Here is a 27,999-nt window from a genome sequence, read left to right as displayed (position 1 = left end):
GTTTCCATAGGTTAATTTGGTTCTCAATTTTTTTTTTTAAAAGATTTTATTTATTTATTCATGAGACATACACACACAGAGGCAGAGACACAGGCAGAGGGAGAAGCAGGCTCCATGCAGGGAGCCTGATGTGGGACTCGATCCTGGGACTCCAGGATCATGCCCTGGGCCAAAGGCAGGTGCTAAACTGCTGAGCCACCCAGGGATCCCCAAGGTTCTCAATTTTCTACCTACTTTGCAGCTTCACAATTTTGTTATAATTGTCTTCTGTCCTTGTGGGTCTAACTATCTTTAAAAGAAAATCCATATGAGTCTAGTTTTAATGGTATTTTAGAGAGGATAAAATTTATATGCTATCTCACCTCAGAATACGTTCAAGACTTCTGATTCTTAACTTGACCTTACTCCTAATCTTATATACCATGTGCTAACTTGTGGAGGTTTTTGCTGTAAATTGGTTTTATTTTTGCTTTGATTTTAAGGGTTTAAGGGCTTTATACCTTCCTTACTTCCTCAGTCAGTATCCATGGCTATGAGAGGAATCATTCATTCTAGCTCATTTCAGAACTGTGGTTTTGAAGCAAGAGGTAGACTCCAACACATTCCTGCAAGGGTCACATTTTATCCTTAAACTTTAAGCACACTTTATGGTCAAGAATGGCTGGCCACATGCATTCCTTTTCTTCTATGAGATGTATCTTGCCAACATGTAAAACATGGTGTAAGTACTATGCTTCCCTTGCCTGGAGCCTTGAAAAGTGTATCAGTGGTAAGTAGTACATCAGCAGTGCCAGACTAGGGTGACCAAGCCCCTCTTCCCACATGAGGCTTCCAGGCTGAAGCAGGCCTGAGCTGGAGCAGAGAGGAGACTAACACCACTAAGTCAAGCCTGGAGTTTTGATTATTTTATGGGAATTCTCATCAGAATATACCTTCTTATCCAGGGCCAGAGGTTCTTACCTGGGTCATGGGCCCATTGCTACTATGGGTAGAAATCCATATGTCTAACTTGGGACAAAACTTACATGTTTATTTTCACCAACTAAACTCTAACTGAAACTTAGCATTTTGTTTCATATAAAATGCTGGCAACAAAATGCAGTAATATTATTAGTATCCGTGACCGTGCCATCAACAAAACCATGGATATTCATGATGTACTCTAGCTTGGTGCAGATGTCTCAAAATATGCTTTACTTTCATGACTGTACCACAAGTATGGTGCCTATTAGATCTGTCACCATATCTTGTGCCAATAAAGCAGCACAAACATTGTATTATCACAAAATTTTAAAAATATCTTGGGAATAGCCTTTAATAGCTCTGGTTTCCTTTATAGTCCTCTGTATTTTATTTTATTCATTTAGAAACATTATTCTGAGGGGTTCCTAGGCTTCAAAGTGGTCTGTGGAATAGGAAAGTTGAGACCCTAATCCAGAGGACTCAGAAGAGTCATGATACTGCTAAAGTGACATCCAGGGCGGAGAAAGTTTACTTTTACTTAGTCAAATTTAATAGACTGTGGGAGGCAGAAATCATCCAGCATGCCAGGTACAGTCAGCTGATCATTGTGACCACTGCTGAAGGGCTTTGATGAGCACTGCAGGGAGACAGCATGAAGGAGAGGCTCTAGTTTAGATTTCAGGGTCCCACATAGCTGCTGGGAGAAACCCAGACACCCAGGGTGGACAAGAATTATGAAGGCAAATGGACATGAGCAGACAGACAGTGCTACAGCAGAAAGCAGAGCCTGAGCAAAGGGTGTAGGTGAGAGGGTATGGCATATCTGAGAACAGAGTTCCCGGAGCCCAAATATAGATTTTGGGGTGGACAAAGGGGAGGAGGAAGCAGAATGTGGATCTTCTTTAGTTGTTTGAAAATTTGTTGTCAACCCCCATCAGAATGCAATCTGCAACAGTCTATCTTATCCGCTCTCTATATCCTCAGTGTCTAGAATCATAGTGAGTCAACAAGTAGGAGCCAGATCACAGAGGGCCTTAGAGATCATGTAACGTTTGAGGATTTCATCTTAGAGGGAAAACATCTGATTCTGGAATGACTGATCAAGGAAAGAAAATAGTGGTAGTGAATTAAAGGATTCCCAAAATGACACTGGAACTACTCATAAGATGCCCCTGAAAGGATCGTTATCCAGCTTTTAGTTCTGCCCTGTTGCACGGCAATGGGAAGATGTGCCAGAAAATATGCATGGAAATATTTTCAGGAAGCCCAAATCTGAAGGACAGTGAGAAACTCTATGAAAGTATATGTCAAATGCTATGAAATGTGGCTCATGAACTGCCAGCGTGAGAGGTCAGAAGTGAAAGGACCTTACAACTAGAACCCCATTCTACTGAAATTTAAAAAATATAAAATCACAAATAAACCTGATACACAGATGCAGAAAAAAATAAAGGAAATTTGGTACCTATTTCTAGATTTTTGCATTTGAAAATTCACCATACCCTGCAATTTACGCTGAGGCATTTTTGCCTGTTTTCGATTTTCAGCTCTGAAAACATATTTTAACATCTAGATCTGGAAAGAAGTTATTTTTGCTTTAAAACTTGCAAAACATTGTTTTCCTGGGAATTAATTCTCATGTTGTGGATATTTGGATATATCCACCAGAGATCCTTCTGAACAGTCTGTCATGGTGTAAACATAAAGATTACTTTCTCTTTAGTTCAAGAACCCCATTACCCATTATCCACCACCATGTCAATGGTCATTCAGATTTACACTCTCAATCAGAGCTCTGGGGTTTCTCCATCCCTTCAACTACTTGACCCAATTAGACCTTAATAAATGGAAGTCCAGGGCACCTGGGTGGCTCAGTGGCTGAACATCTGCCTCTGGCTCAGGTCCTGGGGTCCTGAAATCAAGTCCCCCCTCAGGATCCCCACAGGGAGCCTGCTTCTCTCTGCCCATGTCTCTGCCTCTCTGTCTCTCATAAATAAATAAATAAATAAATAAATAAATAAATAAATAAATAAATAAATAAACTTAAAAAAATGGAGGTCCTACACCTGTAAGAACTTCATTCACAATTTTCCATTCTAACTTTCAGATCTTTATTTTTCTCTCAGTTTCTTCCTCTTTGAATCCTTCTACACAAATATCCTAGCCCATGTGATACCCAACTTCATGTCCATCGAAATACCAAGAATACGTATGGGACATAGTCAATGAACTTATGTCAAAATGAATCCTCTATAATGCCCTGTCCCCCAAGTAATCTGGTAAATTTGAATTCTGCTACTCATTGATGGTGGTTACCAAGGTCCTGAACAAGACCAAGGCAATCAATGGTGCTTCAAAACATTTCCTTAAAGAATTTTATTTTTTTTAAGATTTTATTTTATTCATGAGAGACACACACAGAGAGAGAGAGAGGCAGAAACACAGGCAGAGGGAGAAGCAGGCTCCATGAAGGGAGCCTGATGTGGGACTCAATCCCGGGACTCCAGGATCAGGCCCTGGGCCGAAGGCGGCGCTAAACCACCGAGCCACCCAGGCTGCCCTCCTTAAAGAATTTTAAAGAGAGATTTTAGAGAGAAAGAACATGAGTGGGAGGAAGGGCAGAGGGAGAGGGAGAAGCAGACCCCCTTCCCCCACCTTGAGCAGGGAGCCTGACACATGGAGCTTGTTCTAGAACCCTGGGATCATGACCTGAGCTGAAGGCAGGTGCTCAACCCTCTGAGCCACCTAAGTACCCCACAAATGTCTTTTTTTAATTGAGGGTGATCAAAGTGCCAGATACTATTCCAAATAATTTATATATATTAACTCATGTTGTCCTCATAAGCATCCCAGAAGAATGGTATCCCTACTCCTGTTTTATCAAGGCAGCAGCTGGGGTACACAGAGGATAAGCTCCTTGTTCATAGTAACCCTATGGGGAGGAATATGGGGCTGGCTGCAGAGCTCAGGCCCACGGCCATTAGCATATGCTGCCTCTCCTTCCACCGTCCAGAGCTACTGCAGATGAGCAGGTGTGTGCGTGTCTGCGGAAACTCTTTCCAAAGCCTATTTAAAATTAATTATCTGCTTACCCATTTTAGCATATATACAGCAGAAGGGAGGCAGCAGCAAAGGGCCCAGGGCTCAGGCCTGTGTGTCTAGTTAAACCACTGACCAGTTAGAAAGGGTGCTGCCTGAGGGAGAGCTGTCAGCCTCCACCTAGTTTAGGGGCTGAGAGGGAAGACTTCCTGAGGGAAGCAAGGTTTCAGCTAAAACAGAGGATGAGCAGAGCTGGCTAGGCAGTGTGGGGGGATGGAAGGAGCAGGATGGGTGTCAGAGAAAGGGACTAACCTGAGGGCATGAGGATGGCCAGAACCCGTACTGAAATTTTTCTACAAAAGCTTCCCTATTTGTGGTTGTCACACCCCGATGTGACCTGCTGCTCCACGGGCCAAGATGACATGGTTGTGCCACAGCACTGAACACCCTGTGTTCGTTCTTTTCTCCAACCAGCCAGCTGCCTAGGCCAGAAAAGACGATTGTTTTAGAGGTATGGTTTCATGCAGGCACATCCTAAAATTTAAGCTGCTTCAGGGATGCCTCCAGTAAAGCCGAATGAAACACCCGAAAGGCCAAAAGAAGCATGCTTTATTAAATTTACAATGCAGGAAATATTTGTAGTTCCTTAGACATTTGCATTGCTATAAAAATTACACTTTATGGTATAATTATTAATGGTTTGAAGAGAAATAAACAGTATAAACGAAATATGGCCGATACAATGAAAATGTAAACCAAATAAATCAAAATCATGAAACAATTATTCAATACTCAGAGGCCTACTTAATATATACATATGAAATTTCTTATACACATATACAATAAAAGCCCACAAAAGCCTTCACTCTGAAGCTGATCACTGTACAAATATGAAAATAAATCTTTATCTTTTAACCTCAATTTTATCTTCAGCAAGAGAGTTGTGTGACTTGGGTTTATGCAAATCACATTTGGTATTAAATAATCAAATGTCACATATGTCATATAAAGCAGCAAGTGGAAAAAATAAATTATTAAAATGAATGAGGCTAAAAGTTAACAGAGAAAAATGTCTCCTTATCCAACATTCTTTTCCATGATGAAATTAAAATATTATCCAATGTATCAGGATGCATAAAAAAGGAGCATTGTATAATCGTGATCGTAAAAGCTCTCGAAGGAAAAATTGAGTCAAGATGAGTTAGTTGCATAGGACTATGCGAATGTGTCACATTAAGTCTAGGTTAAAAACATTAAATATTTTCTTCTCATAAAAAATATACCTTGAGAACACCTTCCTGAAATTAAATGTTGCTGATAATTATGATTTCCCACCAATGCAGCTGAAAGAGCTTTTAAAGTAGCTTTTCTTCAAATAAGATTGCTTACCAGAGCTGTAAGTCTCTGATTTGGATTCTGTTGCCAAAATATTTATTCAGGTTCAAACAAAGATGACTGCATTGTCTACCAAAGGTGCCTGTGCAATCTCAGAATCAATTTGGGGGTACTAGCCATACAAGCCAGAGGCAAAAGCCAAGATAATACTTCTGTATCAAAGATATGTTCTATGTACAAACTGTCAGACAAATACAGAGAGGCACTTTGGGGGAAAATAAATAAAGGCAACACAGTAACATGTATACTAACACAGTTGTTTGCAACTACACCAAATACCGGAACATGTGTCCCATATGCCAACCCATAGATCCTTTGTAACCTGGGTTCCAAAGGTGCCCCGGAGGCAACCAGTAGTGGCAAAATGTGTATCTCACCATGGCACCAAAGTAACCACCTCCTTCCCTGTTCAGTTTGACAAGAGGCATTCTTTCCCATCAAAAATGTAAAATTCTTTTTCTGTGACCAAAGCCAGCAGACGGAAATGCATGGTAGAGTTGCTAGGGATAGATCAAACTTCCCAGTAAAAAAACTAGATGTCAATGAAGAGAGGGCATGCTTTTACAGACTCAAGGATGTCGTGACTATTTATAATCTGTATGTGTAACGTATCTGGTCAGTTTTCATTTAAAAAAAAAATAAAGCTAGGGAATTTAAGATTTGATCATAAAAATCATAAACAGGAGGAAAACTGAGCATCGGAATTGTTTTAATTCAACACAAAAGAATATTATTAGCTTATATAACACAATAAATAACAGTTATTATTTAAGTTTTTTTCAGCAGACTACTTGGAACCTGGGCCTATATGAACCAAAGTTAAGTACACATCTCTGGTTGGGGATAACTTAATTGCTTTCAAGGCCACTGAGAACCAAAAACTAGAAACCAGGCTTCTCTCGGGTCAGGTGTTGAGACATTTCTGCTGTCAGAGACATTTTAGTGGGGAAATCTAGGAGTTACTGCAGGTTCTGGAAGGACCTCACACTGTTGGTGAGGAGGAGTCACTAGTCACATTAAACAAAGGACTGTGACTTCCCACTCCTAAGGACAATTCCTCTTTTGAAGAGATGAGTTTCCAAAAACATACATCATTTCTTTTATTGTTTGTTATTTTAGGAAGTGAATGCCGACAACTAGGTTGTTCAGAGATTTGCATTGCATTGGAGATTATGCTTGTAAGTGATGGGAAGATCTGAAACAAGTACGCATATTTTCATTTGGCAAAATGTTAAATCATTCCAAGTGGTTGTTTTTAAATGAGATTTAATTCACATACCATAAACTTCACCCTTTTAACAGTTTAATGTTATTTCATATATTTACAAAGTCATACAACCATTGCCACAGTATAACTCCAGAACATTCTCATCTCCCAAAGAAACCACATCCCCATTAGCAATCACTCCCAGCTCCTGTCTTTCCCCAGCCCATGGCCATGACTTGCTGTTACATATTTTTAAGTTAAGAGTGACAACTTTCCTGGGCATTATACTTTGACTAGTATGTGGTGTTGACTCCAATGTTTTCATTAGAATTTTTAACATGGAATTTAAACCATGGACTTCACTGTTTTTTTCCAACTCTGTCACATAAATGTTTTTTTCCTTTGTATATAAAAAAATAGATTTTGCTGTCTACACTGGAGCCTAAAACATTACCATTTTTTCCCTCAATGAAATTCTGTTTCAGAAATGAGAAAACTCAATACCCCAATATTTAAAAAGTACAACTAGTCAGAGTCCTCATTAACTGTGGGCCATCATGGAGTCCTTCCCACTCCTCACAGTGCACAGAGTCTGAGAGGCCAAGGCCTGCAGAGCCAACCTGCCTGTTTTGCAGATAAGGAGACAGATCTATTGTGGCTGCTGACAGGTCTGAGACTACAGGCTAGTTAACAGCAAAGCTAGGATAATAATCCCCTTTTACTAGTATTCTAGTATCAAATACTTGAAAAAAAAATGTTGTAGATTATCTACAAAGTCAGCTACCACGTGAATCTAGGTCAGGAAGTTTCTTCTACAGCTTTGATCTGAGCATGTGATTTTTTTAGTCCTTTTTACATATTATCTTTTGAAACACTGCAAGGACAAGACAAGTACATTTAACCGGGGACCCCAATCACTTGTGGAGACATAGCAAAGAGCCAGGGCTCCAGAAGGATCTAAAAGCACAGTTCAGATTCTCACACTGTAACTTTCCACATGGCAGAGTCTGGAGGACTTGCCACTCTGCAAGAAGCACACGAGTCACCAGACACCCAGTACTCTGTGACTGAAGACTTGACAGGCCAAGGATGTTTGGGATTTAACTACTGCAACAGTTCTTCATCTGGGTTGACTTTCTGGAACTGGTCCCAGTCAGATTGGTAATGGATTTGCTGTCATCTTCATCGGTTCTTTTCTTCACTTCCCTGGGGGATGTGGGGGGAGGAGAGAGACAGAGAGAGAGAGAGAGAGAATGAATGAATGAATGAGGCATGAAACTAAACCACAAATGATTCTGTAGAAATAAAAACAGTACTGCTGAGCACTTGCTGTGTGCCATCCATCCATTGTTCTAAATGCTTTATAGGTATTGACAGTCTTAAAGCCTCACAAGGACCATGAGATTTTGCTGTGTCCCATTTTATGTGTGAGGAAGCAAGACAAAAAAAAAGGGTTAAGAAATTTCCCTCCAGTTACATGGCTGGAGAAGCCTCAGAGCTGGAGTGGGAACCAGGCAGGCTGGCTTCTGCACCTGCGCTCTGAGCACCAGGCCACACGCATGCACAAGGCAGGCACACACGGACACACGTGCACAGGTACGCACACAGCCACACCTGCACACACGACGGCCTACTCCTGCTCTCTGCTGTGGTTTCACATGCTTTACAGCCTAACACATGCACAGCTCACTCCTTAGCACTCTGGAACCTGGCTTCCATCTCTAATACTTGCTGACCTTAACAAAAGCAATGATGACTTTATAACCACTCTTTAATTATACACGATTGTGGAGACAATGATGAATGGTTAAAATCCAGAAAAATAATCTTCCTTTTGCCTCTTCCTAAATTTCTTTTAGAATTAACACTAGAGGCTACAACGACAAAAGATCTCTAAGACCTTGTGAAAACCTCCTAGGGAAGGATCCTTCTAAGTGTATTCCCAGGGATGCTTGGGAAACATGCAGACCCTGAAGTCCCATCTCAGACAGGACCCTGGATGGCAATCTTGACTGGGACAGCTCGTCCCCAAGAGGCCCGCAAACAATTCTACCTTCCCCATCAGTGCCTGGGGCTCCCCATCAAGACTAGAGAACCCCCACTGTGGGCTCTCCCTCTGTAGGACTGGCTCTTTGACTGCTTAGATCAACAGAATGCAGAGGATGGTGGGCAGGGACTCCAAGCCAGGTGTTAGTAAGGCTTGGTTGCTCTCAGCTGCTAGAGTTCCTCAGTGGAGAGGGCCAGCAGAGTGGTTCTGAGGCTGAGCAGCCACAAGGACAGGCACCCTGGTGTCAGCCATCCAGCCTGAGCCGTAGCCTATCAGCCACCGTCTGACTGCAAATGCATAGACACACAAAGGAAGAGCAGTTGAGGAACCTTCCAGCTGAGAGCCAGCCAATTCTGGTAATTTCAGGAAATTAAAAAGTGATAGTTGTTTTAGGCAACTATGTCTTGGTTTATTACAAAGCAGCAGATACCTGAAACTACTTAGAACTGGCATATTCCTAGTAGAGTGACGTTGTGACGGGCACTGGGTGTTATTCTGTATGTTAGTAAATTGAACACCAATAAAAAAAAAAAAATAAAAAAATAAAAAAAAAATAGGAATGTAATGTAATCCACATAGGTAATCTTCAATGTTTTAGGAGGCACATTTAAAAAAATGTAAAAAGAAAACAGGTAAATTTAATTTTATGAATATATTTTATTTAGCTCACTATAGCAATCATATCATTTCTGCATGTTATCAATAAAAATAGTAATGAAGTGTTTTACGGTTTTCATACTGTCTTCAAAATCCAGTATACACTCAAAACCTATAGCACACTCCAATTTGGGTTAGCCACACTTGAGGTGGCTAGTGGCTACCAAATTAGTCAGCACCACTCCAGAAAGTCCTGACATGTTCTCGAAACCACTATGCTGTGAGTTAGAAAGAATATGTCTTAGCAGAAGAAAAAAAAGACGGAGAAATTAATTCTTGAAGGCCAGCTAATAAATGCTATACTATACATTTTCATATTTCTCTTAATACACATATACAATCACACGACTTAAACACATACACACAACCTGACAGGTGACAGGTGAGTATTATACTCACTTTACAGATGAGGAAACAAAGATTCAGGAAAAGAAAAAAGATATACGATCCAACCTCAAGCATCCTGTAAGACTCATTTCAGATTCCTGACCTCCAGAACTGGAACGTGATACACTGGCATTGCTTAAGCGATGTTTGTGGGAATTTGCTCAGCAACAACAGAAAACTAATATAACTTCCACTTGCATCATCTCAGACATTTGGTCACTCAACAAATGTCCAATTCATGCCAAATTCTGGGACCCTCGATTAGTGAGCTTTGAAGGAGAGACAGAAATCTAAACAAATCATTACAAGGTTGCCAAAACACTACTAACACATGTATGGTACGATGCAGGAATACAGAGGGTACACCACAGTTGTGCTGGAGTGAAGGAAGAGATGGAGCTGCATGGACACTTTGCCAGAAGAGGGACCTCTTAAAAGAACACAAATTGATCTCCATTTAACGAGGAAAGGAAATTCCAGGTGTAGGGAACAGCATGCATAAAGGCAAGGAGACACAAAAGAGCTTGGCCACAAGCAGAAATAAAGTTTGCTGTGTCTACAGATTATCGTTCCTTTGGGAAGCAAGAGATGCAACCAGAAAGATAGGTGAGGCCAGGTCTTGAGGGTTGGACATGTTGGATACAGTCACACCTTTGGAATTTCCACTTGTTGATGGGTGGGATGTGGTTACGGAATTTTAAAAAGAGGTGGAGGTTAAAAAATATAGAACATGGAGAAGTTGCCAGCTACAGACAGTTCTAGAAACCCTAGGGCTCGACGACTTTAGGCAGAGAGAGAAAGAGAGAGAGAGAGTAAAAAAGAGGAGAATGTGGACCGCAATCCTGAGATTGCCAATCCTGAAGTGGCAAGCCAATGCTTCAGAGTGGTAGGGATAAGTCCCAGTGCTACCACCCTGAGCAGGTTGATTAAGCATTCTACTCAGCTACTTTCTTATCTGCACAATGGGTATAATAAACATAGCACCTTCACAAGACAACTCCCATGTCTCCCTTTTGGGAGGTCCAATAGCCTCTATCAGTTACAATCATCTGGCTTCCTGGTCAAATGTTTTCTTTGTTTTCCCTCTCATGTTAAACTGCATAGCTTGCAAGTATTTACTTCCTTGATATCTCTATTGAACCACGTATGGGGCCTCCATGGACCAAGTGCTCTCTCAATAATGCAGTTATTGAACCTGAAAGCAAATATTAAGGAGAAAAATATGTACCCATGTTGTTCATCTGGCCTTCGGTTTCTTTAATCCACCATAAGTGCAGGCATTTCCCACTTCAAGGAAATTAGAAAGATATTCCAAACACTTACAACAGGTTTAAAGCTGGGAAAACTAGACTGTCTCACCAAAAACTACTACACGCTGAACAACTGCATTTTAGATGACTCAGTCTAACCTACAGGCTCAGAGCCTGGGCTGAACTGATACATCAGCCTGAGTTCTTTTTGTGTTTTTGTTTTGTTTTGTTTTTCAAATCTCAGGCCATTGATCAATTAAATGCCTTTGGAACTTGAATCTAGTGCAAAATGTGTAAAGTTCGTGGTTCTAGTGATGGCAAATTCACTTGCCAACAGACAATGATTGTGATAAATGTCCTGTCAGCACCACAGGGAAATTGCATTTCTAGAAGAAACTTTTCCTGGTATTGAGAGGTTTCCCGAAAAAGCAGTACTAGTATTTTAGGGTGTTAACCAAACATTTATGGCCTCCCTTCAAAACAGAATTGTTTCAGACAGTGCAAATCCATAAACTCATCTAGCTCACATTTTACGACATGACATAGTGTGAAAAGAGCCGTGATGGGAATTGTCTTATGAGATCTAAACCGAGAATGTAACGTGTTTTACATTATACATAACTTTCTAAAAGATGTAAAACTTTTAAAAATGATCATTTCACCTGCAGCAACTCTACCACTGTCATGAGACATTTTAACGAGCAAATATGAAAGCAGGATACAAAGCAAATTAAAGTCTTTATATACCTGCTTTATTTACAATTTTCATATTTAACACACCACTAACATAACTAAACCAGAGACCTCACACCAGACCACAGTGCAGTAACAACAATAAAATAACTCCTTGATAAGTGATCCACAAGGAGTGACCTCTTATCAAAATGCCTCTGCACACAGGTGTTGTAAGTGAAGAAGCACAAGCCAGTGTGGCAGTTGTGCTGAAAACAGGGTGCTGGGCAGGAGCAGGTGGGGTGAAACGCACAGGCGGCTCACAGCCTCTCCCACCTTTATGATAGAATAAAGAGAATCAATTTGGCACTTTGGGTGGGACCATGGCAATTTGGAGTCATTTAACTTTTAATATGACCCCATTAGACAATTCAGCATCAAAGAGCAATGATGGTACTCTGTGAAGTACCGGCTGTTCTGTGTAGAACCATAGTGTCAGAAGGAGAGGCCCTTGGGAGTCATTTTTTCCAGCCCCTCCCTCATTTTACAGATTAGAGATGCCAAGAGAGACTTAGGGACTTGTCTGAATCCACAAGCTGTTTGAGAGGAGATTTAAGATCTCCTGACACCATGGTCCTCCAATAAGCTGGGCAGAAGGCAACAGCCTCGCAGGGGCCTGGCCGGCAGTGTCCTTTGCTGGGCCGAAGCAGCAAGCCAGCACCCCACTGCCAAAGGTAAGGTGTCCCCCCACACCATCTGCTCCAGTTCAGCCTCAGGCCCGACAATGGTCTGAAGACCTGCAGGCCCTTCCCACACCCATCTAGCCCAGCAAGCACACCACCTCCACCCAGGAACCACCAAGTACACTGTAGTGAAACACCAGTATGAGCACCTGAAAAAATATAAACACCTACCATCGGCAATGATTCCATTTTTGGTGCATTTCACCAATCTCCTCCCCATCTTTGTTGACTGAGACTTCCTCGGCCAAAACAGACAGTGGCCCCTATGTGCCCGCACATGCATGGAGTCAATTATTTCACCCAGATTGTGAAGGTTTTACTTGGAATCTTGTTTGACAAATGTGATATGAGCCCATGATTCTCTTACAAATCACAGGCAGAAAACCATGTCATTCTCTCGAATCTATTTAAATGTTTACCTTTTTTCTACCTGTTCTAGGTCACACTCAAAGTTAGCACTGTTTTTGCTTTACACAAAGATGATTTCCAGTGTGGTGGGGCCAGGTGGCTCTCTCTCTTGGACCAGTATCAAAGGAGATAATGTTCAGAGACTCTGAGTTTGGGCTCAAGGCACCTGCCAAGCCCTGCCAGACTAATGCCAAGCAGGCCACTTAAAGTCCTGGGGCCCATTTCCTGATTTTCTCAAGTGAGGTTAAGGATCTAGCCCAAGGCTAAGCAGCCAGTAAGCGCTACAAACACCAAATCATCAATGGAAAAGCAGCATTTAAAACACTACAAAATATTTTACTTGTCAACATGTATGAGTAGAAGAGGCCAACTATACTACTAAAGCTAAGATTTTACAAATGACCAGAACTCTCCACCCCCAAATTATGGCTTTGCTTTGACAACAATTAAAAATCATTGGCCTGGATTTTGTCGGCAATTAAAGGTCACTGGCCTGGGTTTTGCTCATGCACATTTTCTTTCTTTTCCTTTTTTTTTTCCTTTCCTTTCTTTTTTCTTTCAGATATTTAATCCCTTCAGGCCAGTAAAGAATCATCTTTTCATTTGTGGCAGAAAACTAGGCAGAAGGCATAAATCTAGCAGATAATGTTATTTCCTAAAAATCAAATTTACGCTAAGGATTAAAAAACATTCACATTTATATCCAAGTTCCTCAAGGATGTAATTTTTATTCTAATCTATATCCCCAAATGTTATTTATCATTAACAGCATTGCCTTAGCTTAATAAATACCTGAGTAATAGTTTTAACAAAGTGCTTCCAACTGGCATGATATACAATTTGCTTTGTTGAGTTTTTTCCCTTTACCCCGGAAAATGTCATAATAGATAGTTAATTTCATAATAGTCTCTTGTGTTTAAAATCTGGTTCCTGGAAATGATTCATACAAGTCAACTATTAGCTTTGTGGTGACATTTTGCAGAAATGTCAACGACACCTCAGATGCACCTGCTTTGTTTGGCAGTAAAGGTACTTTGCCAACGTTCACAGTGAATAAGCAGCATTACCGGTTTTTATAAGATCCATGTTCAATTGTTTCTCTAATCAGTACTGGAATACAGGATGGTGTTTTCCAATGTATATTCATGTTAGAGTAAAGAAATTTGACCTAAGCACCCACCATATGAAAATTCAATCCCGCTTTCAGTTTTCCAAACATAAGACACCACTTTACCGAGCAAGATGGAGAACAGCTTCCACTATATTTGAGCCATCTTTGGCGCTGGTTTCACAGAATAATGCCCCATAGGTCTGTGGAAAAGATACATATACAATTAAATGAAGACTTTATTTAAGTCTCCTGCAATTTTAGCTTTTAAAACCAACAAATAAAATAAAAATATTCTCCTGTTGAGTATGCTAGTAGCTAAGAAATTGGATTCACAGTTTCAATACTTCAAAAAATAATGAATTTGAGTCTAGTTATTCCAGACACAGCTCCTAGTCAGGGGATTTTTATTTTGCTTTAAAAGCAAGCATAATACACAATTTGATGTTTTAAGGTTCTGATTCCCCACTGTCCTACCAGTTGCTACAAACGTTCCCTATCAGATAATCTGAGAGAGGGAAAAATGATAGCTGAAGGTGACCACTCACGAATTGAACATCCATCAAAAGTGTGTCTCCTTCGGGCTGGCAGCCAACATGCATCTCTTCACACTATCATCTTTTCCTATCAAGATTCAGCCACCTCCGTGTTGCTGAAACCAATGGACATTGTCTAGCGCTCTATTATTCTCCTTCCCAGCGGTGATGTATACGACCATCCTATCACTCTCCTGCTTCAAACCTTTCAATGCTTCCATTCCTCTTCAAGTAATGCTCAAATGCTTCCCCACGGCCGCCAAGGCCCCATGACCACGTAGTCCTGGCCCACCTCCTAGCTTTTCCTGCCACCCTTCTGCCTCGCCCACCATGCTCTGGTTATCCTGACCTTCCCTCTGTTTCTCTCATGTCCCACATTCCCTCCCACCTCACGATCTGCGCACCCACTGTTCCCACTACATGGGTCTGCCCTTCCCCCACACACCCTTCTCCAGGCTGACTCCTACCTTTTGAATTTTTCCATAATTCTCCCCTGAAGTTAGGACTCAGTGCTCTGGAAGTCTGACATGTCCCCTGTCAGGTCTTGCTATTAGGAAACCTCACAGCCCTCTGTGTTTTTCCTGCATTTCACTTGCCACAATTGTAACTGATGAAGTTATTTTTGTGTCTCTGCCTGGAGAAAGTTTCCCTTAGGGAAGGAGAATGGTGTGTGCTGTGGGCCTGTGATGAGGGGAGGATGTAACCGCCACTCTGGAGCATGGAGAGAGTGAATGAAAGGAGGGGGAAAGAAGCCACAGCGGGACCCTTACCCATGAGCCCCTGGAATCCACAGAAAATCTATAAAAATCATTCAATGAATGTGAAGGAATTTCTAGTGGAAAATGATAGTGCTGCTGCCAAGTTCTACAGTTAGGATGTTAGGGGTGGTAGAGGCTGCCTCTGAGGTGCAGGAGGATCAGACTCACGACATGCATAAGTGAGCAAACCTTGGGAACTCAGAAATCCTCAGGAGGGAATAAACCTGGCATATGGCCAGGAACTACATGCTCTCTAAGGGGGCACATGGACAATGTGGCATGGGGATTACCTAAGTGTAATGTACATCTGCCCTCAGAAAAATGAACTACATGAAGATAAGGACAGTCTGCTTTTTGTTCTAGTCTTTCCTCAGCATACAATGAAGTGGGTACGATTAAACAGGTTGAATGAACCTCTTCTGTGTTTCACTGCTTAGTTGTGACTTTTTAAAAGCATGTTTGGTTCATAGTTTGAAAATTTAAAACAAGAAAGATTTTCTAACTTAAAACAGTGACACTGAAACTTTTTATTTTATTTCATTTCATTTTTTTAAGATTTTATTTATTTATCTGAGAGAACATGAGAGTGAGCACCAGCAGCTGGAGTGGCAGGCAGAGGGAGAGGAAGATGCAGACTCCCTGCTGAGCAGGAAGCCGGATGTAATGCAGGGCTCCATCCCAGGACCCTGAGATCATGACTTGAGCTGAAGGTAGATGCTTACCTGACTGAACCACCCAGGTGCCCCTAAAACTTCTTTTTAAAGTTCATGTGCACATGCTACAGAAAGTCCTTCTGTGTGCTGATGCAGACACAGTGGTAGCAGCATCAGATCAGACTGCTATGGCATGAACTTATCCAACACCAAGTACCTCTGATTCCTTGTTTGGGAAAGACAGCTCATAAGGGTACCCTGGAGCATTTCACACACTGCTAATAATGGGAGAATAAATACTGCCCCCAGTAATAAACTAGATAGAAATGAACTTCATCCTCTATTCAAGTGCATAACCAAAAATAATTTTAGACTACTCAACTAAGCACAAATCTTAGTGAAAAAAGAAAACCAAGTTTCGCAATTCTCTTCCACTCAGGTAACACACTGCCCTTTGGCACAGTAACCTTCTGGAATTAAACCATGTTTTCTAAACAGAACACCAATTATTTTTTCTTGACATGGATTCCAGAACTAGAGGATTCCAGGAACTAGCTGAGGGTGAGGAGGAAGGCAGGATAATCATGGGTCCCTTTGTCAATGTTCTTCAACAAGGAAAATAACTCAGTAATCACTGTACCTTCATGAGCAGTTTAGTCCTTGGTACAATTACTTACATTTATTAAAGCGGGTAGGGGCTCCTGGGTGGCTTAGTCAGTTAAGCATCTGCCTTTGGCTCAGGTCATGATCCCAGGGTCCTAGGATCAAGCCCCAAGTCTGGCTCCCTGCTCAGCAGGGAGCCTACTTCTCCCTCTCTTTCTGCTCCTCCCCTTGCTCATGCTCTCTTTCTCTCAAATAAATAAATAAAATCTTTAAAACAACAAAGAAAGAAAAAGGGTGGAGGTTTGCCAAAGAACCTCTTAAAGCGAATGTAGACAAAATTGAAGGGCTGCTGACTACAGAGCTCATGAACTGCTAAAGTCTATCCCAACATACCAACTTTTGCCCTTACCATGGCCAATTTTTCTCCCAAGTATCCTGGGACACACTTTTGTTCCTCTGCTGTGGCAGCATCACGAAGATCAGCCTTGTTTCCCACCAACATGATAGGAATACTCTCCTGGATCGCATCCTGCCAGGAAAAAAAAAAATGTGTGCTCATCAAACACTGAACAGAAACACGTTTCATTAGCAAGAGCAGCTTCCACTCTCCAAAAGTCCCTTGGGTGCCACATGACATGGAAGTAATCTCTTCAATCCTTAAAATCTCTCTAAAAGGAGCCAAACTTCTTCCCATTGCCAGGTGAGACCACTGAAATTCAGAGAGGTTAAATTAAGAACTTGCAAAGGCCAGGGCCATGGTCCAAAAGCCCCTCGTCCCTGCCCCCCACCATACGAACCAATATGAACTTTATATTTGAGAATTATATTTGGCTGTGGCACCCACACAATTTTCTGCAACTTTCACTCCAAAGAGTGGTGATGACAAATCAACTTCATCATCCGAGGTACAAAACACATGAGAAATCCCTCAAGCATAATGGGATAAAAGCAGAGTTTGGAAGTTCCACACTCACTGCTATTGGGTTTACAACAAAAGCAAAATATGAAGGTCTTAAAGGTCAACATTTTTCTTACCAGGAGTCAATTACCAATCATTCAAAGAAACTGATTCTAAGGATAATGCTCCCAAATCAGTTTATGCAAACCACACCGCCATTCCAGGTCTACACTGGGCCCAATAGAATGTGAAATGTGAGGATCACAGCTGAGTCTGAGGCCACCCCTCCTACTACCTGGCCACTCACTGGCTGTGCCTCTGAAATCAGGCAAATTACTTCATGTTTGTGCCTTAGTTTTCCTACTGGTAAAATGAAGGGGTCAGTAAGGACCCACTCCACCTCAGGAGACTCTGATGAGAACAGAGGAAGACCATCTGAGTGGCACAGAACAACAGGGCTCTGGTTCCTATGCAAGAGAAGCAGCAGCCCTAAGGCATATGGACATTACCCCTACACTGCCCAGAGGTGCCAGGTGTTTTCTCAGTTTGGTACTACACCTGTCACGGGATCAAGAAATGAGCCTTAAAAATGACGGCATTACATCTGATTTCGTTTCTCTTCAGACCATTGTCCTCCAAAGGCACCAGACTGTGGTAAGAGCAGATGGGAAAAGGGAATGAAAGGACCTCCCCAAAACTAGGTGCCCCATCCATTAACATGCTAGTTAATTGTGTTCTTTGGCAAACTGTTCAGGTTCCAAAGGGGCATCCTTTGGAGCCATTAAAAAAATACTCACTGAAGTAAGCCAAGAACACAAGCATCTAAATGGCTTCCCAAAGTTATTCCCATAAATACTGGCAACTCCTTCAAGTCTTGACTTGAACACCACCTTCCAGTGAGGCTGCTCTGCCCACACCACCTGCAGTACGGTGCCCAGGTCTTTCTCCTTCCTTCTTTTTATTTCCACAATATTTATCATTTTCTGTCATTCCATTTATTTTCTTTGTTGCTTATTGTTTCTTCTACTAGGGTATGACGAGCTCCCCTACTGTGGGTACCTTGCAGACTCTAGAACAGTGCATGCACAAAAGTCAAGAAGAGATCTTATGTCTCCAGTGTCTCCTCCATTCAACATTCAGCCAAGATTTCAATCAATACATTACTCACGACAGGTAAGTAAATGGCCATAGTTTTATTTTATCCACAATTTTATTGTACGACTCTGTAACCCAGTGGCTTTTATCGAAGTGTATTAATTATTAATTCAGAGGGCCTACTCACCTGACATTCTACCTCCTGCCATCCTCTGGCCTACCCCAACAATCACTCTTTGTTTCCACCCATATTTATAGTGGCCACATAAACTGTGTCCATTGAATTTCCTTAAATTAGAAAGGGTGAGCCATGGCAGAGGTTTATCAAGCCCTTTATTTCTGAAGGTAAAAGTCAAATGCTAAGGGGTATCTAATTTTTCCCCGTGACAAATTCAAGAATTCATCTTGGATACAGTTTTCATCCATTTTGGACCCTGTGAAAGGTGATCCACGTAGCTGGAAAGGTAACTTACCACATACAGGTGATTAGCAAATGATGGCAAATTATGGGGTCCCAGCACACACTGTGGCTGGTCACTAGGGTTATTTCAACATTGTGGCTGACCTTGCCTTTGGGCCTCCTGTCCTCAAGCATAATCCAAAGACTTAAAATGCAGGCTAAGTCCAACAGTTTCAACAATAAAACATTTTGCTGTGGATTTTAAATATCTGTGGGTACGAGTCATTGGGATTATATTACTCTCTGGACTCATCACTCTATCTAAGGAGGCCTATCCCTTGAGCAGATGCTTCTTCTCTGTGCAATAAATGTACCCTGGAATTCCTCTCTAGGTATCAAAAGCTTCTCTTCTCAAACTGCTGCTTCCTCCAGCGCTTTATCACAGCAGCAACCAGGATTCAATAAAGAGATCCAACCCCCCATTCAACCCCTAAACTCTGAATAACCACAAGCCAAGGTCATATACTGTCTCTGCCTGAGGTTTCTCATAAAAAGTGAGAATAACATTACACTTCTTCTTTCCTCAGATATATTACAGAGACAAATATAACGTGGAAATTTTGTGAAATAAAAATGCTATGGGGGATCCCTGGGTGGCTCAGCAGTTTGGCGCCTGCCTTTGGCCCAGGGCTCGATCCTGGAGTCCCAGGATGGAGCCCCGCATTGGGCTCCCGGCATGGAGCCTGCTTCTCCCTCTGCCTGTGTCTCTGCCTCTCTCTCTCTCTCTCTCTGTGTCTATCATAAATAAATAAATAAATAAATAAATAAATAAATAAATAAATAAATAAATAAATAAATCTATCTTAAAAAAATAAAAATACTACGTAAACATCAACATACTTCCATCATATTTATAATAATTTTAAGTCATGATATTTCAGTAGAACAATGTACATTTCCTTGTAATTTCTCACATCTTTTCTTTAATGAGAAAAAGAAGATTAATTCTACTTTTTTTTTTTCAGGTTATGAAATAGGCCCAACAGAAGAAGCTAGAGGCTAACCTGATATACAGCAATCAGTTCTCTGTTTAGCCACCACTGCACTGTTTAACGCCTGTTAAAAATTAGAGATAATATACTTAATTATATTAGCCATGAAATTATATTAGCCATGAATTTTGGTTTTGTTTTACCAAGAAAGTATATTGAAACACAACTTGAACTGTAGCTTTATGTAGATTAACAACTGTTGGCAGCACCAACTGGTCAAAATCATTTCCTACTTTTAGAAATTATTTACCATGAAACCAAAGGATATGAAAGCTCCTCAAATGAAAGACACCACCTCATTTAACCAGAAAAAAAAGCATAGATGTTACCACACATTTAAAAGAGCTGGCCTTGCACATGCTCACATCCATGCTGTTAAACCTGCACTTCGGGCACACTATGCACACCCAGTCATACTACATACCACCCCATGTGCAAGAGCTGCTGCTCCTCAGATTGCCTACATTTGCATTTACTTCCAAAGGGGTTCTAATTTATCTGTAAGAAAACTAGGAGTTTTATTCCCAGAAGCTCCCTTCAGTGGCTCTGTGGAAACTCACCCAGCTACTGAGGAAAAGGCCAACATCGCCAGGTACCATGTAACAGTCCCCCTCTAACACCTAGTCCTTCCTGACTAGCCTGCATCAGTGCTTTCTGATGGTGGGCCCCTCAACAAAGAAGAGAAATAGCATTTTCTAACACGGCCTGTGACTCCTGTGTAATTTTTTGTTTGCTTCTCTGTTTCGGTGTCTTACCTCAATCATGTCTACCCATTCTCGTACATTGAGAAAGCTTTTCTCGCATGTAACGTCATACAGCAGCAGAACACCATCGGCTCTTCTGAAGTAAGACTTGGCAATACTTCTGAATCTGCCAAAGAGAAAAGCATGTAAATAATGGTTCTAAGCAGTCCATTGGTCAGGTGCTATGCCTTTTTCATCTTTCTTATGCTTGCTTTTTTTCTCATCTTCTAAAGTAAATCCCCATTCAGAGGAATTTTATGGCAACCAGGCAACTCCAAGGACTGGAATGATTCAGTGGAAGGTAACAGAATGATAATTTGGGGCGTTGATCTATGGGAGCCAAGCAATCTCTTCATCAGATGATTCCAAGCATGTCTACAAAACCATAAAGCATAACCAGGACAAGGTTGAGCGCATAATTTCTTAAAAATTTCAGCCCTGGCCACAAACTCCCAAGCCCACATATGGGACACAGGAGAAAAGGAGATGCACAATAGAAAAAATCATGGTTTAGGTGGGTGGGAAGGGAGTACTATAGGGAGCGGCATAGGAGAGAAACTAACAGTGTGGAGTGCCACAACATGCAACATGCCAGAAGCTTTATATCCACTGGGGGATGGGCATACCTCAACATATATATCCCAACTTTAAGCCAACTGCAGTATTTTATAGTATCTTTAAAAAGGCCACATCAACCACGAATGATTTTTTAGATGTTGAACCTCTCAGTCTGCTAGAGAACATGAGCTCCACACGAGCAGCATTTGTGTATTTGTGTCTGCTCACTGTTGGATCTCAGCAGTCTGCACGGTGCCTGGAACAGTGGCAGGCAGCACCCCATACTTACTAGCTGAACAACTGGAGAGATTCTATCTCCAAGGTGTCAGACAGGATTAAAACCTATGTTTGCCCAGTGTCTGTTCTTCAGCAATGAATGCAAGATAAGGCGGTGTCACCAGACAAGAGTTTTCTATTTAGCGTGTGAACTTAGGGGAGCCGACAGATTCTTTTCCATCTCTGCGTGTGCCTGGCTAAGCACCTCCTCTCACTGACACTGTATTCGGGAGGGCCGCCTCACCTCAATTCTCTTGTTCAGGAAGGGCTCTCTTTCTTTTTCCCAACTGAACAGTGGCTCAGAGGAAGCCTAAAGATCTCCACACACAACCAACAGATGAATGAAGGAGGGAAGAATGTGGGGAAAGGCAAGCATTCCCGAAATCCTAATGTACTATGTAATTACACAGTGTATAATAGTGACATGATCAGGAGCATAATCATCATGAGGCATCCCATGAGGCTGATCCATGCACACCCAGGCTGCACCGCAGTGAGCACACAGCAGAGCTCACAGCGCTGCGGAAAGCACTTGCCTCTCCTGACCAGCCGTGTCCCAGAGCTGGAGTACTGTGCGTTCTCCATCCACAATCAGAGTTTTCATCTGAAAATCGACTCCTGAAAGGGAATTATTAGAGAACACTGGGAACATGATGTAAATAATTCCACTGGTTTTTACTCTCAAGCCCTCTTTAGTTAAGACAAAAGCCAGTAAGCCAAAGCTCAGTGAGGCAGAGAGGAATGAATGTGGCCTTTGAGGAGAGTGACCTTCAAATACTAATTACAAGTCAGACCACACATGTGTGCGCAGGTGCAGCATCTGCAGGTTGGCTGACATGGGAAAGGTTTAATCTACGAACAAAAGGAAAATCTATGTTCTACTTGCCTGTGTAAGTAGATGGGACTCTGTTATGTCTCTGCGTGTTTATGTGTGTCTGTGCACGCAAATATGTGTGCACACACATATGTGCATGTTTATGGGTGTGCATACGCAGAAGGTTTGTATATATGCCATGCTCTGTAGCAGCTGAACAAAAACACTGCAGTTTTTTTATGAATCAAATTAAAGTGAACTTTCAGCTTTTTATCTTGGAGAGTATAACAACCATAAACTGATAAAGATGCCCATTGTGAAGAGGGTAATCAATCTATTCTAATATTTCTAGTTATCGAAATAAGAACTCTAGATGAAGGAGAAAGGTGAATGATAATTTGCATACCTTTGACTCCTTTTACTGATTATTATGCAAATTTGGGAAATCACACCACTTCTCTCTTGTTCTCAGAAGTATTTACTCTTGTATTCCATTGCAAAGGAGGGGAGGAATCATACACACCTGGCTATGATTTTGACCATGACAAACTGGCCATCAGTAATGCCACTTCATCAACATTAAGTGACATCTTGTCAGAAAAGCCTCTTCTGGCCACCTGTGCAGAACTGCCCTGTCTCCACAACCAGCCGTCCTTTGGGATGTAGTTTCCTTGCAGGCTAGAATTTAGTTGACTCTGTTCATTGGGTGTCCTTAGTACCTACAACAGTATCCAGCTCACAGCAGAACACGGGGAAGTTTGCTGAATAAATGAATCTGTCATCTCTGGCTCTAAACTTGGTCTGATTGCTTTGACTGGCTAGGTGGATACCTTTGTCCTTTGTCAGTCTTTTCCTAAAGTTGCGCCTTTACCAAAACAGAAGAGGACCATTATATAGACAAGGACACACACACATACACAGACACACACCCCTGTGTATTATGTATGTCTACAGAGAGAGATCTGTGTATCTGTGTATATAATCTCTAAGGAAAATAAAATCAAGCTCAAGAAGACATTATTCCCCCATTACTAACTGAAGAAGGAATCATACCCAGGGTGGCACTTGTATTTCCTCGAAATTCATTCTTGCAGAGTCGCATGAGGAAACTGGACTTCCCCACTGCAGCATCCCCAGCAAGTACAATCTTGTAAGCCTTCTGTGAGCTGGAAGATTTATGGCTGCCATCCACCATGTCTGTCTAGGGGGAAAAGTCACACTGAGTGACAAAGGTTGTGCCAGTTTTCTTCCTAATAAGTTAGGTGGCACTGAAAATTCATAGCGCTCATGAAAAAATATCTCTGACACTACCTACCTGTGGTGACAGAGCCGAGATGGGCTTTCTTGAAGAACTGACCACGCTGCCCTCACTAGGGGACCCGTGGGGCTTCCAGTCTAAGATGGCAGCCACACCTTCTGCACCAAATGTCTCTTCATCCCTTATATCAGGAACCTGGTTTTTGGTTTGTTTGTTTTTTTTGGTCAGCCATTAAAAAACAAAGTCTCTCATTACACATATACATCATGGATTAAAGAGCAGAAAAATATGCAGCTGAATCTACAGTCAGTGTTGTAACAGAACAGAATGGCCCCAAATGTCAATCTGTGATAATTTCTCCCTACCTTGGTGGAAAAGGAAAACATTCTACTGACTATGTTTCATATTTATAACCTTTAAGTCGTATTCCCACGACAGATACAAGTGAAACAGGGTGACAGATTTCTATCGAAGATATGGCCCAGGAGACAGTGATTTCTGGGGCTTACGTCTATGTCTGAAGCATCGCCCCCAAAGCTCTCCTGCGTGCCGTGTGACCTCCGAAGTCCCCTCTGATGTTTGTATTCCACCTCCGAGTCATATTCATTGTAGTCTCTTAGGGTAGACAAGCCACTGTCAAAGCAGCTCTCAGGGAGGCTGTCCACCTCGCAATTCATCCTCTGCATAGGGTCACAGAGGGCCAACGAGTCACAGTCCTCATCCATGTAGGAAGAGTGGGATGACCTGGTGATGAAGGAGAAGAGAGCTTTATTCCAGAGCTCACAAAGCTCAGGACTACACAGCAGTGGAATCCAGAAGACCAACACTCACTTTCCCAAGAACCACAATGTGGTCCATGATATGCACCAGAGGAAAAGAAATCTTCAGAGCAACATCAGTTCATTCTATGCAACAGTCAATTAAGATAAAGACACTCAAGTCTAACATTTAATAAAAATGAAGCCATTTTTAAAATCACTTTATTTCCTGATACAAAAGGAATCACAGTGTCCAGGGCATAAATGCAACCTCAGGTTAAGAAAAATATATGTAGAATATGTGAACCTTTTTACTCTAATGTGGTTAGACCATATTCCAAAAATCTTATCCATTTCTGGATATCAGCTCTACTTTTTAAAAGAGATGCTGAGAATCTGGAAGGGAAAGGCAACCATGGTGATTAGAGATTCAAAACCCTCAGACACATGAATTCATCTTAAGTCTTAATGGTTTCCCTCTTCAGATACTCAGAGTTCATACATGAAGATGAAGAATACATTCAGGTTGTACAAGACAAAATAAGGACCAGCTGATAAATTTTTCTAGGGGTTATATCAACATGGCAAAAAATGACAGACATTTAGGACATAGGAGTTTTCTGCCACTAGGTGTGGATACATAATCTAGAAAGACTCTTGTAGGAGAGGTTTCACAGGGTAGTGATATGGATAAAGGCTGGAACCCCTGATGTTTCCATTTGTGAAACTCTCTAACATCTTATAAGTTAGGGAGTAATTAACATCAAACAGGAGAATTGAAAGAAATTGCATTATTTCCCTATTTACTTTTTCTTTTCCATTTGATTTTCACAAAAAACTAAGTTTATACTGAAATAATGGGGTGCCTGGGTGGCTCAGCTCATTAAGCATTTGATTCTTGATTTCATCTCAGGTCATGATCTCAAGGTCATGAGATCAAGCCCCTACATCAAGCTCTGTGCTCAGCATGGAGTCTGCTTGTGATTCTCTCTCTCTCTCTCTCTCTCTCTCTCTCTCAGTCTGCTTGAGATTATCTCTCTCTCTCTCTCCATCTCTCTCTTTCTTCTGACTCCCCCCAAACCTGGACCATGCACGCTCAAGAAAGAAAGAAAAATAAGGGCTAAACTTATTTAGTCTCCATTACACACTGGGCACCATCCTGGCCACCTGGCATACACTATCTCATCAGATGGGGAAATGGACAGGATATATATATAGGTCTATGGAGATAAAAATAGTAAGAAATGAGTATGCTCAGAAAATGGAGGGTGGATTCCATATGATTAAGTATAAGCCATATAAATCTGAGAAGTCAAAAATATTTTGTTGCCGGGGCACCTGGGTAGTGTAGCCGGCTAAGCGTCACATTCTTGTTTTTTGGCTCAGGTCATGATTTCAGGGTTGTGAGATCAAGCCCTGTATCAGGTTCCATACTCAGCATAGAGTCTGCTTGAAACTCTCTCTCCCTCTCCTTCTGCCCCTCTTGCTCATGTGCTCTCTCTTTCTCCCTCTCTCTAAAATAAAGACATAAATCTTTAAAAAAAAAATACTTTGGTGCCATTAGCAAATGCTTAAAATTAACCTAAAAGGTAAAAAATTAACCAAACTCTCCCTAAATATGTTACTCAATTGTATCCTTATCCTGAGGGCATGTATTCATACTGTATCTCTAGCTAGCCAGCTGTGTGTGTGTGTGTGTGTGTGTGTATACACATATTTTTTTTTATTGTTTCATAATTTATGAAGTTCTCCTTCTAAAACTGATTTTATACACATTATAAAGAACCTAAGAAAACCATTCTCATTTTAATATAATGTAATACAAACCACTTCAGCTCCATTTCATTATTGAAGAGAACTTTTTAAAACAATGTATTCAGATTTTTGATAAATCTTGAACCAAGAAATCACTTCCATGAATATCTGGATTCCAAATTAAAAATACAGGTACAGATCAGACTTTCTCAAAGTTGAAAAAATAAACTGTTCCTACCTGCCCAAAGAATATTTTCATAATTATGTACAAATATAGAACAAGCTATATTTTGTTACAGATCTTAGAAAAAATACAAAACTAAAACAAATGTACAAAGTCAAAATCAGACCACAAAAGCAAGAAAATTAAATTTATAACATGCTTTTAAATTTTTATAGTCATATCAAAAAAAAAAAAAAGAAAAATGTTAACTTCTGATATCAACTAATGACCCTTTAAAGAGGACATCAGACCAAACTCTGGTGGCCTTCTAGTTATTATTCATGGTGATGAGCACCTGAGTTCTAAACCCCCATCTCTCTTAGCCACTGGGGTGTGAGGACTTTGTCCCTTAGAACCTACTCTTGAGGAGTACTTGGGTGGTTCAGTGGTTGAGCATCTGCCTTCAGCTCAGGGCATGATCCAGGGTCCCAGGATAGAGTCCCACATCAGGCTCCCAGAAGGGAGCCTGCTTCTCCCTCTGCCTTTGTCTCTGCCCTTCTCTCTGTGTCTCTCATGAATAAATAAAATCTTAATAAAAAAAAAAAAGAACCTACTCTTGAGTTCTTAGTCTAATACTGATCAGCCTTATTCATGGTGTATAATCTTTTCCCAAATGAACCATGGTAAAATTTCTGGTTTTCAGTTATATATCTTTTTCCCTATGTGCTTAGAATTGATCTTAAATATCAGTCCAGAAAAATTACAATGAACTCACACATTTTTTAAAATTTTTATTTATTTATGATAGTCACAGAGAGAGAGAGAGAGGCAGAGACACAGGCAGAGGGAGAAGCAGGCTCCATGCACCGGGAGCCCAACGTGGGATTTGATCCCAGGTCTCCAGGATCATGCCCTGGGCCAAAGGCAGGTGCTAAACTGCTGCGCCACCCAAGGATCCCCATGAACTCACACATTTTAAAAAACTAATGTCTGTTTCTCAATTGCAGAGCAACTGAGCTGCCTACAAGTATATAAACCATTAACATTTATTATTTCACAAATCAGTGAGCAATAAAAGCATCTGATACCTGGATAGAATTTTCCTAAAAGTGATCACCAATAAGCCCTGGTAATAGACCTTCCTGAAAGGGGACCTGAGCATTTTGTGATTGCCAGGGTGATTAAGTACATTCTTTATTTTTTGTTATTTCAAGTTTTTATTTAAATTTTAGTTAACATATATAGTAAAACTGGTTGCAGAAGTAGAATTTAGTGATTCATGACTTACATGAAACACCCAGTGCTCATTATAACAAGTGTCCTTAAATACCCATTATCCATTCAGCCCATCCCCCACCATCCCTCCATCAAACCTCAGTTTGTTCTCTATACTTAAGAGTCTTTTATGGTTTGCTTCCCTCTCTCTTTTGTTTTTCTCTCTTTGTTCTCTGTTTTATTTCTTAAATTCTACATAGGAGTAAAACCATATGGTATTTTTCTGACTTACTTCACTTAACATAATAACTCTAGCTCTACCTATGTCATTGCAAATGGCCAGATTTCATTCTCTTTTATGGCTAATAGTCCATTGTGTGTGTGTGTGTATACACACACACACACACACACACACACACACCACCTCTTCATTACCATTCATCAGTAGATGGACATATGGGCTCTTTCCATAATTTGGTTAACACACACACACACACACACACACACACACACACACCACCTCTTCATTACCATTCATCAGTAGATGGACATATGGGCTCTTTCCATAATTTGGTTAATTGTTGATAG

General features: G+C 41.2%; 1 protein-coding gene and 1 long non-coding RNA gene across 9 annotated transcripts in view; one reads left to right on the top strand and one right to left on the bottom strand.

The window, feature by feature from the left end:
- Positions 1–4,594: 4,594 nt before the first annotated feature.
- Positions 4,595–27,999, bottom strand: part of RASEF (RAS and EF-hand domain containing) — a 209,408-nt gene continuing 186,003 nt past the window's right edge. For all 8 annotated transcript variants that reach the window (XM_077905661.1, XM_077905633.1, XM_077905650.1 and 5 more), the window contains 8 exons: positions 24,030–24,264; positions 23,578–23,715; positions 23,316–23,463; positions 21,985–22,066; positions 20,627–20,741; positions 16,836–16,955; positions 14,003–14,079; positions 4,595–7,810 (listed from right to left, as the gene is read on the bottom strand). In XM_077905661.1, coding sequence (XP_077761787.1) covers positions 7,705–7,810; positions 14,003–14,079; positions 16,836–16,955; positions 20,627–20,741; positions 21,985–22,066; positions 23,316–23,463; positions 23,578–23,715; positions 24,030–24,264 — 1,021 coding nt within the window. In that variant the 3' untranslated portion in view covers positions 4,595–7,704. The remainder of the gene's footprint in view (positions 7,811–14,002; positions 14,080–16,835; positions 16,956–20,626; positions 20,742–21,984; positions 22,067–23,315; positions 23,464–23,577; positions 23,716–24,029; positions 24,265–27,999) is intronic.
- On the top strand, positions 12,002–20,569 carry LOC144318588 (uncharacterized). Its single transcript, XR_013384639.1, has 3 exons — positions 12,002–12,351; positions 18,355–18,497; positions 19,845–20,569. It is a non-coding gene; the product is annotated as an uncharacterized LOC144318588 (long non-coding RNA).

Source organism: Canis aureus, chromosome 1, assembly GCF_053574225.1.
Source record: "Canis aureus isolate CA01 chromosome 1, VMU_Caureus_v.1.0, whole genome shotgun sequence".
Classification (NCBI taxonomy): Eukaryota; Metazoa; Chordata; class Mammalia; order Carnivora; family Canidae; genus Canis; species Canis aureus.
Note: the sequence above shows the minus strand (reverse complement) of the source record. Positions and strands in the feature narration are given on the sequence as shown.